Genomic DNA, 13,089 nt, shown 5'->3' on the forward strand with positions numbered 1-13,089 from the left:
CGTATCTGTGTCAAATTTCAACTCAATATCTCAATTGTTGAAGGCTCTCGAGTGATTTCAACAGACGGACGGGCAGACAGACCGACGGACAGACGGATTGACACACGGACATCGTTAAATCGTCTTAGAATTTTACGACGATCCGAAATATATGTACTTTGTAGGGTCGGAAATTCATATTTCGATGTGTTGATGTTGCCAACGGAATGACTAAGTGAATATACCCCCTATCCCCATCCCTATCGGTGGTGGGTATAAAAAAAGAGATTGGAAATTGTTGATTTAATTTATGTTATTATTTGCAGGAACCTTGAAGCAATTTATTGGAAGCTTATTTACTGAGCTGCCAATTGCCAATAACTGCGGCTCCCGCAATGGCGTCTGGTAAGAAGCTCTCCAACTTAATATTCCACTAGTGGCATAATCTTCATCATCTTCAGCAGACGACCTCGATTTGAATGAAGATTCCCACGAGACGGATTCGAACAAAGACAGTGTCAAAAAGATAGTTTGGAAAGGATTGGCTATTGGAAAGCGCTTGGAGGACGTTGAGGAGCTTGTCGAAAAACATTACGGAGAAGAATTGAGCGACGTCGATAAGGAGTACATTAAAGACATCTATATTGACCGTTTAACAGAGTTGTGGTTGCAAGAAACCAAAGATATCTTTTCTACCATTAAGAGTGATGGTGTTATGTGTGAGAGCTTTGTTTCTCAGCGGAACGCTTATAGTCTTAAGGATCTTCCTGAGGTTTTCCGCGACTATGACTATTATAAACTGCTTATGAAGCACATCTCATTGATCCGCAATGAGGAAATATTATTTATAAAATTTAAAATCGAATTCCTCGAATATATATCGAACGTTGCGGATTCTGATTTGAGAAATTTGAAGTTCCTAATAGCCTTTGAAGATCATTTGGACTTTATTCCACATCTGGACTTGGTAAACTTCCACAATGGCGAAATCGGTCTTACAACACTGATAGAAAATATTTCAAAGCTAAATGACAGTCATGTATTGCCGTTGAAAGAAGCTGCAAAAAACCTGCAGACTGAAAACCAGGAGAAAGGAGCAGGAAATACATTTATTACAGAACTTAAAAAAATGGTGGCGGTTTTCATGAAACCCTTGGAGATAGTGGAGAAAATACTGGACAACCGTTTGTGTTTGGAAATTCGCGCCGGGAATCTTACCATGTTAAGCATTTTGCCTCAGGTGGAAGAAAAACTCAAGGCCAACTCCAATATTGAGGAAGTTCGATTTGTTGCCACCGTTTTGCTGGTCATTAACGCCGACCTGAAAAACGAATTCTGGCATGGAAAGAACATTGTCATGCTAACACAGACATTGCGCATCTCCGGTCATGTGAAATTGGATGTCTCTGGCCTAAGCAACAGGCATGCCTATGGCAGCAATGCGGGCACTTCTGCCGATGGCAACGGCCTGCAGGGGAATGATGGCTATGCTGGTGAGAGCGCTGGAAATGTCTTCATTTTTGCCGACAAAATACAGAATATAGAACAACTGGCCATTACTGCCGATGGCGGAAATGGTAGCAGCGGTCAAGATGGAGGAGATGGGAAGGACGGCATAGATGGCCAAGGAATCTGTAAAACGAGATTTTCAGATAAATTTAAAGATGACTGTAAATTTGTATGCAGGCGTGCCATAACATCAAATCTTAAAGCTGTGTTCTATGATTTAGGCAAAGCAGAGCGCAGCTACGCATATAATTTTTTTATTCAGGGAGAGACAGAGGAAGGGATGCAAATCACCTACAGTCGCTACGACATAATAATTTTGGCTAATTCTTATCTGCTTTATTTAGGGTCAAAAGCAAAAGCTGGTGGCGATGGCGGAGCAAATGGTTTTGGGGGGCAAGGTGGCTTCCCTGGAGAGATATCTGTAAGCACAAAAGACACTGCCAATGGCCACACTCTCAAATTCGAAAAAAGTGCACGGCAAGGAAAGTGTGGCGAAAACGGTAAAGGAGGTCTCTACGGCAAGATTGGCAAGGATGGTTGCGATATAGGCTTCACAAACCATATTTTTGGAAACTTGAAGTACTTTGGCCTGGATGAAAACACCAAAATTGAAGTAAAACACCACAAGGAGTGTGTTCAAAATTCTGTGTGGTGTGGCAAAAATGGAAAGTACGTCACCTTCACCACAAAGACAAATAAATATAATACAATAACCACGTTAGAGCAAAGAAGGAAAACCAGAGAGAACACTGAGAGAAAGGAGATGGCACTGGCGACGCGCAAGAAGGCTATTTCGCAAAGTAGTATTATGTCGATTTACTCTCAATATATTGAGAAATCAATGAAAACCAAAATGCAGGATTTAAGCTTGGAAGCGGAGAAATATCAAGAATTAGCAAACAAAATAAAAACAGAACTAGAACTACGTTTGCAGGCTGACAAACAAACCACGGAGCTCGCCGTACAACATCATCTTGAGTCGGCCTCTCTTGCCCGGCGCAAACCTTTCAGGAAATTTGATTTTGAAGATACTTTGAAAGACTCAGGAACGGAGAACGAGCTCGCTGACAAAGTGATAGCTGAGCCACTAGTGCTAGATAACTGGCTGAAACTGGAGGGGAGCAGGATAAGCAGCTCAAGAATGAAGGGCTTATCAGAGAGTTTTCTGAAGCTGAAGAAACAGAAGGAGGTGGATTCGAGCATAGACAACACTAAATTTGCAGCTATTGCCAAGGTGTGGGAACTCAAGAATGGACTATCTTCGCTGGAGAAATGCGCAAATGCGTTATCGCCACATCCCCAAGTACCACCGGGTGGAAGCTCAAATCTGACTCCGGAACAGGCAGCTAGATATCTCGTTGAGGACAAAGATGAAGGCAAAGAAATTGTTCATGAAGTGCTGGGACCTCTGCATGAATACTTCTACGAAAATACCCCAAAGCAGCGTGAAAGCGTCGTCAGCTTTTTCAGCGTAATACTAAAGATGGGTGTGAACGAGTTGGAGGACAGAGATAAAGGCAAAGTCAAAGAGGAGATGCAGAAGCAGAAGGACGAGGATACGGATAAGATCCATAAGGCAGAGCAGCAGCACCAATCATCAGAGAAGCTCACTGACTACAATTATCAAATCGTAAAAGCTACTTTCAGACGATTTGTAATGGAGGTGGGTGATTTGCCTCAAACTCATTCCAGTGTCAGGAAGTTGTATAATGAGTGGAAAGCTTTTGAGGAAAAGAAGCCTAGCATGATCGACATTCATTTCGAAACATTTTACAACGAGTTAACCAAGCCAGTACACACTGCCATCTATGAGCTGTGGCTTGCTAGTAATGATGACAAATCTCTACAAAAAAATCTGGAAGAGAAAACTAAACAAGATTCTTCCCTGTACAAGCTATTTGATCAATGCAAAGCTCAACTTGAATTGGATTATGACTGGGCCAATTGTTTCGTGAACGAAGATGTTTGCAGAGAACTCAATGACCACATTCTTCACAAGGGTCCTATTTCCGTGGCCTTTCGAGAACTATTAGCAGTCATATTTGATATTAACATTCGAGTGTATTCCAAAGATGAAGACAATAACCTATATGCGATCAACAATCACAATGCCAATGCAGGGAAAGCCATACACATCCTTGAAAAAAATGAAAAGAAATTCGTTCAACTGGCTATTGACGAGGATTTGTGGTTGCTAGAAGAGCAACGCCTAATAAATTCTTCCGAATATTGCAAAGAATTGGACACCTTCCTCCAGCTCCCAGCTTATCCCTTCGACATACAAGAATTACTGGAATACTTCCCAGTGAAGGAGAGAATAGATTTGCGGAAACGTCTAAAGAAAATTACGCTTAAGTCTGTTCAACAGCCCGAAATTTTGTTGGGAATTCTAAGGCGATTCCGATCGGACGGCCGCCACATATCCTTCCAAGAGTTGTGCCTTCTTATAAACGCCATTATAGCGGCAAGTCAGATTGAAGATAAAAGACTTGGTCAATACCCCTTGCTGTGGATAGTCAGCGCATATCCGCAAACTAGCTGGATCGATGAACTGCTTTTGCTGCAAATGGAGAACTACTTTCGAAAGCCCCTTCCACGGAAGGTGCAGTGGAGAGAATTGCTAAAAAAAATTGAGAATGTCAATGTTCTGTTGCTACTGCACCAAAAACTGGAAAACCACCGAAATGCTAACTCCGTTACCATGGAGATCATTGAGGAAATCCTCTTTATGTTGAGCAACAATCCCAAGGATGTCAATATTAAATGCAAGGAGCTGAAATTGCACGAATGGCAATATGCTTTGAAGGACCATTATTGGAGCAACAAATTGGAGAAGTTTGGAAGGTTAAATAACAGCGACTTGGCCACAGCTGCGTATTATCTGCTGTCCGCCGTAAACACCTTTGGGACTGGCCTAGTGGAAACATTTATCGAGAAACTGCAGCAAAACACATCAGATCTGCTGACTGCTGATGTGCTCATCGAAATATTGTCGAACTTCCATAACCAAGAGTGGGCATTGAGTGACGCTGTGATCGGCAGACTAGACTCTCTCGATATTACACAATGGCAGTCGGAGATGCGTCAAAAATTCTCAGCCATTGGCAAAGATCGCAACATATCGCAGCTAGTCGATGTAATCAAAGGCAATGACAACACCTCCAAGAGTATTTCCGAAAATCTGGCTACCATAAAGGAGCAAGTCAAGCAGATTTCCGGTCCGAGCTACACCATCAATGGCAAGGCGGTGGCAGAGTTTACCGAGAATGATATCAACAACTGGAGAAAGGAGTTCAGTGGTGGCGTGGAAAAGTATGAGGAAATATTTGCCGTGATCAATAGAGCGATCAAGCTAAAGAATGGTTGGGAACTTCGCGATACCCAAAAGTTAACCACTTTTCTGTTACTGGCCAATAAGCGAAATATTTTGGCCCAGGTGGCCACAGGCGAGGGCAAGTCAATAGTGGTTGTGGCCTTGGCCATCATGAAAGTTCTGTGTGGCCAGAAGGTGGATGTTGTGACTAGCTCCTCGGTGTTAGCCAAGCGAGATGCAGAAGAAAATATCGCCATTTACAGAATGTTCGATGTCAGCGTATCCCATAATTGTAGCAACAAAATAGACAAACGAAAGGCTGCATATTGCAGCAATGAGGTCGTGTATGGGGACTTGTCCAATTTTCAGCGAGATTATCTGCTGCATACCTTCTATGGAACAAATATACTCGGAGATCGTCGTTTTCAGAATATAATCGTCGATGAAGTGGACAGTATGTTGCTGGACAAGGGCAATAACACGCTTTACCTCTCCCATGAAATCGCCAGTCTCGATAAATTGGAGTCTCTGTACATTTCCATTTGGCAGTGGATAAACCAACCCGTTAGCGACATGGATGAATTTGTGGCTTTGATGGATACCGCTACCATTAAGGAAGTCATTCTCCAAGATCTATATGGCCTTATGAAGAGAGAGGATATGGAACTACTTGGTCCAGATTTGAGTGAGGTAGAAAAAGACCTCATCTACGAACGTTTGATCGAAGCCTCGTTCATCGACAATCGAGGATTTCTCTTGAAACAAAGCATCGATGACAGCTACCTGCTCAACAGAGTACTGCAGCCGGAGTTCCAGCAATACCAGAGCCGACTAAGTCACCTCTTCCAGCAGTTGTTCCGTAGGGACAGTCATATAAACGTGCCCAAGCACTTGGCCGGTTTCATTGAGCATCATTTGGATTCCTGGATAGAGAATGCAAAAATTGCATTTAGAATGAAAGAAGGCATTGATTACGTCGTCGATGTTGATCGAACTGGCACCAGTGCAGACCGCAATCCCAACATCACAATCATAGACACTGACACGGGTGCGGATCTCAACAATTCGCAATGGGATAACGCTCTGCACCAATTCCTTCAACTAAAGCATGGCTGCAAATTGTCGCTGCAGAGTTTGAAGGCTGTTTTCGTATCGAGCGTTTCCTACTTCAAATTGTACAAAACGTTGTACGGGCTCACAGGAACCCTCGGTTCGCCAAGAGAGAAGGATTTGCTACAGGACTTGTACAACGTGGATTTCGTTACCATACCCACTTCCAAGTCGAAGCAGTTTACAGAGATCGAACCCATAATTTGCGCCAACAAACGCGATTGGGTCGTACAGGTGAAACAGTCGGCAAAAAACTTGCTCGACGAACGGTCGGTTTTGGTCATTTGCGAATCAGTGAAAGATGTAAGGACTCTGGTCCAGGCCTTCGGTGGAAGAGACGCCAAAAATGTGCACTCGTACACCAGAGACTATGAAGCATTCGATCTGGCAAAGGGCAATGCAAAATTGGAAAAAGGTCATGTTATTATTGCCACAAACCTGGCGGGACGAGGGACCGATTTAAAGATCACCGATGAATTGGAAGCGGCCGGAGGCCTGCATGTGTGTCTTACATATTTGCCCAACAACATTCGAATCGAACAACAAGCTTTTGGGCGAGCAGCGCGCAAGGGTGATAAGGGAACTGGTCAGTTGGTAATCGTGGATACAAAGGGACACGCAGAGAACACTCACACAAAGATTTTCGATCTTCGTGAAGAGGCCAAGACCGATGAAATACACCGGCTGGCATCCATCAAGGATTACTACGAAACCCAGATAACTGTGGAGGAGGAATGTTTTAAAGCCTTTAGAAATCAGTTCGAAACACTTAAGGCCAATCTAAATGATGCGAAGGTTGCAGTTGACGTCACAAACATTCTGTTGCACAGCTGTCTGGACAAGTGGGCCTTTTGGTTGGACAAATACGCTGATAATATTAAGAAACAGAACGAATCCAACAATAAAAATCGCCTAAAGGACTCGCTCGAGATATTTATCTCAGATCTGAAAAAGCTCGAGTTTGATGAGGCCAGCGCCACGAACAGCTATACCTGGTTTCCATGGGTAGAGGAAAACCCAGTGGCTTCTACTAAACTCGGCAGGCAATTGGCTCAGGGTGACGATGGGGATAGACAAAATGCCATAGTCCTTTTCGATAAGGTGATCAGTGAGGACCCTGAATTTTCTGAGACAGCACATTATTACAAGGCGTATGCCCTATCAAAGGAACCAGAGTGGCTAAATAAACCAGAACATGTGGAGGATTTCAGGAAAGAATTGCAAGAAGCCCAGCGCCTTTTCACGAAACGCCAAGATTCGTTGATACTGGCCTCCGCAATAATTAGGAATTTTAAAAACAAAAACGGAGGCGGTATTATCGAAATCGATGGCTATGAAGTACAGCAAAAGAGTTTCATTGATCTGTACCGATTATTTCTTCAATCCGTGGATGATATAGTGGGAGTTGCAGTATCGCCCACATGGTTTACTAATAGAGGTGTCGAGGAGGAACTGTCGGGAAATCTTTACGAAGATCTGATAACAGAAGGAGTTCTGAAACAGCCGCAAATAGTAGAAAATATTCCTCAAGAGAAACTTCAAGCCATTTGTTTCAGTTACGGGGTTCCAGTCGAACCTCTGAATGAACTACTCTCTACCCATAAGGGACAGACAGTGGACGAGCAAAGCTTCCTTAAGGCGCTGCGAGAAAAAGTGCCTATGCCTAACAGCGAATCTTTTTGGGAAGAGATGCTTAGACTGGAGATCCTCAAGGATGATCGACACGTTGTAATGGTTGATAAAGGAAAGCTTGCTAAGTGGAATAAGGTACTGTACAGTGATCTGCTTAAAAAAGTTGACGGTAATACGTTGACTCGATTAAAGATTGATGCTGATAACAAAGACATTATTTTCCTTAAATCTGTGCCACTTGTGGAAATGGACTTTTTCGACCATCAGAAATTCGTAGACGAAATGGGCGAGCGAGTATTCGAAAAAATGAAGAAGATGACAGTGGTTCATACAAATAGGCAAGGGCGTCTAGACCCAAGCAAGGCTGATTCGGTAAAATTGTCCAATTATGATTCCATCTCAGTGAATGATTTTGCCATGGGTGGCATTGCGGGAAAAGATGTTGAAGTTATTTTGCAGGAGCTTGAGCAACGCAGATATATTGAAAAGAATGAAGACTCTAAGTCTGACACCTATAGACTGCTAATTGAATACGACGAAATCGAGGATATTGAGCTGAAACCTTGTCCAGTCTATGAGATGTCTGTGAAGGCCCTTTTGAATTCGAGCTTTGCCTACCGAATAGCTCTTCAGCAAATTTTAAGACAGGTAGAAAATGAGAATTTTCCCTTGAACCTTACCTTAATGGTGTCACCGCATGCAAGTTTGTTCTCCGATCTGTTGGAGGAAACAATTGTCAATAAATTCCCTTTGAGCTGTTCGGAGAATGACGTTAAGGAGGCCTTGAAAAAAGTTTTAACGCAAAACAATGTGGAATGGCGGAAAGATGTTTTCACCAAACTATCCAAGGACCTGTTTGACACCAAGGGCAAACTACTGATTCTGGAGACACCGGACCCAAAGTTGGCCGATCTGATGGAAGTCAGTGGTGAATGTAATTTTGGCAATGTCGAAGAAGTGCAGACTCTCTCCCTCAATGGTTTGGATAAATTGCTCCAAATGGAGGAGACGAAATGGTGGATGAAAATTATGTTGAGCACCACTCTAGTAACTGCCCTGGGAGTTGTGAACACAACCATAGGCACTGCTATTGAGCTGCTTGCGACCGGAGTCCTAAATGGTGTAGGCGGACAGCTCATGAAGGTGGGAATAGGTAAGATGGTCACCGCTGTTCGTTCCCTGTACAATGATGCGACAAATAAAATCCGTAGAATTTTAGATCGCTCCGTGGGCTTCGTTCAAGCGTGGCATTCGGTAAGACTGCGGAATGTTGTCCATTTTGGTTATAAATTGGCGATTATTGCTCTAGAGACCATGGAGAATGTTAAACCTCAGTTGAAGTTTGCAGTTAAACTAGCTAAGCAAACGGTGACAAAAGCCGTAAACACCATTTGTGTTAAGGTTCCCAACATTATAAATGACATAAAGACGTTATGCGAGTCAGATTTTTCAAGCGTTTTAGTTACCATAGTTTCGGCAGTTTATGACATTGCACTTAAGTATAGACCAATACACGAAACGTTGGAGAGTGCTTACCGCACCCTGAACGAAGAAATAGCTTCAAACATCGTCGTCAAAGTGATTGACACTTTTGTTTCATTTAACCACATGGAATCATTTTTTGCGAACATTATCCATAAGGCGGGGAATGAATCTGCAGAGAAGAAATCCTATTTAAATCTTGTCAGTACCTGGATGGAAGCACAAATGAAGAAACTATTCGACAAACCCAATTTAAAAAAATCAACTTCCTCCTATCTGGATAAATTGAACTGTGAGCTTGCCAAACAGGTAGAAGATGCGAAGATTCACATAGAAAAGGAAAATGTCAACGAGAAGGCTCTGGCGGATTGGAAGACGTGTCAAGTAAAGAAGTTTGTAGAAAAACTGACACAAGAAATGGAACAATTGGTAAAACTTCACATATTACGACCAATGCTAGGAAAGGCCAGAGATCTGGCAAAAAGGACTGAGAACGCTATTCAGAAGAGACTCTACCAAGAGGAGGGCCTATATTGGAGCCGCTTCGCCAAACTCAAAGAACAATATGGCAAGAAAATGCAGGACTCCCAGCACAATGACAATAACCAGGAACCCATACTGGAAAGCCATATAACCAACACATACCATAGAGAATTGCAAAAGCTTATAGGCAAGACCAAAGACCCACACCTTTTTGCTGAGATAGTGCGAGATAATGTTCCCCTGAAAGTGGCTAGTGTTGCGCCATGCGTTAAGGTAATTCACAAAGTTTTAGTGAAGAACGGCTGCAAAGGAGGTCTAACGATTCTCATTGAGAATGATGAGGGTGTAACGCAAACGTTTTCCTCCGGCCTTAATGGAGCCGTGGTGCGCCTCAAAGTCAAGGACAATAATTTCCAGCTCACAGACAGTGATGAGAGTGAGAGTAGTAGCAGCAGCAGCCCTTCAAAGGAATCCTTATATGAGGCCCTTAAGAAAGCTGTACCTGAACTGAATAATGTTTCTGGTGGAGATTTTCGCCAAAGAGTAGCGGATATCATTGAACAGGATGTGGACATACAAGACTACATACGCAAGCGTTGGATTCTGGAAAGGCATAAAGACACTTTTTCAACTGAATTACCAGTACCAATCGATAGCATTTGCAAAAGAATCGCAACAAAGAAGCCTTACATATCATATGAACCTCAGTCTGGACATGTAACAACGGCTGAAATATGATTTGAATGAAAGTTTTACCACAGATTCCGTGGATGCCATAACAGGGATTCGATGTGATTTTGCCAAGAGCGCTCTGCACAGCAGCGATAGACATTAACTACACAGAAAATATTCAAATCATGGTTTAATTAAGAAATTTGTATATTCAATTAAAAACTTTGCTGCAATCGTCCCTATAAAGGAATATGTATTGTTATTATTATTATTATTACTAGCTAGCCCGGGCCCGCTCCGCTGCGCCTTCTTTTACTTTATATGGAACAAATGTTTCCTTGGAATATTTATTTTCGACCATTAAAGAGCTTTTAGTGAAATTCCATGCTACGAAAATAGTATATCGCTTGACTAACAGTTTAGCAATTGAAGTGCCACATATTGGCGTGGTCGAAAAATGTATTGGGTTGATCCCCCAAACACTAAGCCCGGAAAATATATCAGCAACGTGCTCTATTCTAACATATCTATTGTATATATCGTTTATTTAAACCTCATATTGCCATTGGCCTCCAAATTGGATATCAAATTTGTTTTCTAATATCATTTAAACTCCTTATTGCAAAAGTCAGAAAGTATTTCCGGTTTGGGGTATTGGCCCCAGAAACTATAAATATTAAGGTTCCGCTCTCTTTAAGACTTAAATTTTCTGGGTGAGCAAATACGTCCTATTTGGCGGTTGTTATGGTGGTGGGACGTCCCCTAGACAGATGGTCCCTAATGTTGATATCAGATAAGTGGTCCTCTCCCAAATACCTTAAATTTGAGCCCCATATTTCCATTATCGGCAAACAGGACCGGAATCGAGGGTTTCTTGGGGGATGGGCGGCCACTCAGTGAGTTGGCCTTGAAAATACAAAATATTCGACAAAGCCAATTTAGAAAAAATCAACTTCCTGCTATCTGCATAAATTGAATTATCGGCAAACAGGACCGGATTCGGGGGATTTTTGGGGGATGGGCGGCCACTCAGTGAGTTGGCCTTGAAAATATATATCGGATTCGTGCTCTACTCTAAAAACCCTCTTATTTGAGCCTCATATCGCAATAGTCAGCAAATACTTCCAATTTGTTTGGTGTTGTGGGAGTGGGGTGGCCCCATAGAAAATTTTCCCGAATATTGATATCAGATTCGTGCGTTACTCCCAAAGACGTTTCATTTGAGCCCCATGTTGCTATGGCTGTAAATTTGTCCCCTTTGGAGGATGTTTTTGGGTAGAGGCGGCTCCCCAAACACTTGGTCCCATATTTGGATATCAGATTCTAATTCTACACTCAAATACCTTTTATTTAAGCCCCATATTCCCATGGTCAGTAAATAAGTCCTGTTTGGGAGGTGTTTTGGGGAAGGGGTGGACCCCCAAAAACGTGGTCCCTCATTGGGATATAAGATTCGTATTCTACTCAAAAATACCTTTAATTTGGGTCCCATATTGCCACGGTCGGTAAATATTTTCGATTTAGGGATGTCTTGGGGTTGGGTTGGTCCCCCTATCACTTGGTCCGACAATTGGATATCAGATACGTTTTCTTAACCTAAATACCTTTCATTTGAGTCCAATATTGTCGTGATTGGTCTAAATATATGTTTGGTAGGTTTTAGAGTGGGGCGGCCCCCCTAGGTACCACATCCGAAATTCGGATACCAAATTTTTATTTTTAGGGTACTATAAGAGAGCACACAAAATTTCGCTAAAATCGCATCACACATCTCCGAGATCTGGCGTTTCTGAAAATAAGGGTAAGGGGGAGGGTCCGCTCCCCCTTCAGATATCAAAAAATGTAGTACCCTAATTTCACCACGGGTTCATTATGCACCATCTGTGAAAATTTCAAGAAAATCGGTTCAGCCGTTTCTGAGTCTATAAGGAACACACAAACATACAAACCTACAAACAAACAAATTGATTTTATACCCTCCACCACAGGATGGGGGGTATACTAATTTCACCATTCTGATTGTAACTACTCGAAATGTTCGTCTGAGACCCTATAAAGTATATATATTCTTGATCGTCGTGACATTTTATGTCGATCTAGCCATGCACAAATACTTCTTATTAGTGTCGGTCGGTTGGTATTGTAAATGGGCCATATCGGTCCATGTTTTGATATAGCTGCTACATATAAACCGATCTTGGGTCTTGACTTCTTGAGCCTCTGGAGTGCGCAATTCTTATCCGATTGGAATGAAATTTTGCACGACGTGTTTTGTTATAACAATTGTGCCAAGTATGGTTCAAATCGGTCAATAACCTGATATAGCTGCCATATAAACCGATGTTGGGTCTTGACTTCTTGAGCCTCTAGAGGGCGCAATTCTTATCCGATTTGAATTTTGCACGTAGTATTTTGTTATGATATCCAACAACTGTGCCAAGTATGGTTCAAATCGGTTCATAACCTAATATAGCTGCCATATAAACCGATCTGGGATCTTGACTTCTTGAGCCTCTAGAGATCGCAATTATTATCCGATTTGCCTGAAATTTTGTACGAAGGATTTTCTCATGACCATCAACATACGTGTTTATTATGTTCTGAATCGGTCTATAGCCCGATACAGCTCCCATATAAATCGATCTCTCTATTTTACTTCTTGAGCCCCCAAAGGGCGCAATTCTTATTCGAATTGGCTGACATTTTACAAAGGTCTCCAACATATATTGATATCGGACCATATATTGATATCGCTCTAATAACAGAGCAAATCTTTTCTTATGTCCTTTTTTGCCTAAGAGGAGATGCCGGGAAAAGAACTCGATAAATGCGATCCATGGTGGAGGGTATATAAGATTCGGCCCGGCCGAACTTGGCACGCTTTTACTTGTTATATATAAGATATCGAG

At 42.3% G+C, this 13,089-nt stretch overlaps 1 protein-coding gene across 1 annotated transcript; it reads left to right on the forward strand.

The window, feature by feature from the left end:
• Positions 1-372: 372 nt before the first annotated feature.
• Positions 373-10,358, forward strand: LOC106095629 (uncharacterized). The gene is made up of 2 exons (XM_059363429.1): positions 373-1,649; positions 1,710-10,358. Exons 1-2 carry the CDS (start codon positions 695-697, stop codon positions 10,244-10,246), a joined length of 9,492 nt encoding a protein of 3,163 aa, XP_059219412.1. The 5' UTR covers positions 373-694; the 3' UTR covers positions 10,247-10,358.
• The last annotated feature ends 2,731 nt before the right edge of the window (positions 10,359-13,089 follow it).

Source organism: Stomoxys calcitrans, chromosome 2 (genome assembly GCF_963082655.1).
Source record: "Stomoxys calcitrans chromosome 2, idStoCalc2.1, whole genome shotgun sequence".
Lineage (NCBI taxonomy): Eukaryota > Metazoa > Arthropoda > Insecta > Diptera > Muscidae > Stomoxys > Stomoxys calcitrans.

Bases quoted from the DNA above. Each gene is read 5' to 3' on its own strand.
- LOC106095629 (XM_059363429.1), top strand. From the start codon at position 695: ATGTGTGAGAGCTTTGTTTCTCAGCGGAACGCTTATAGTCTTAAGGAT. The intron at 1,650-1,709 runs GTAAATTTGTAT...TCTATGATTTAG, and splicing joins AGATAAATTTAAAGATGACT to GCAAAGCAGAGCGCAGCTAC.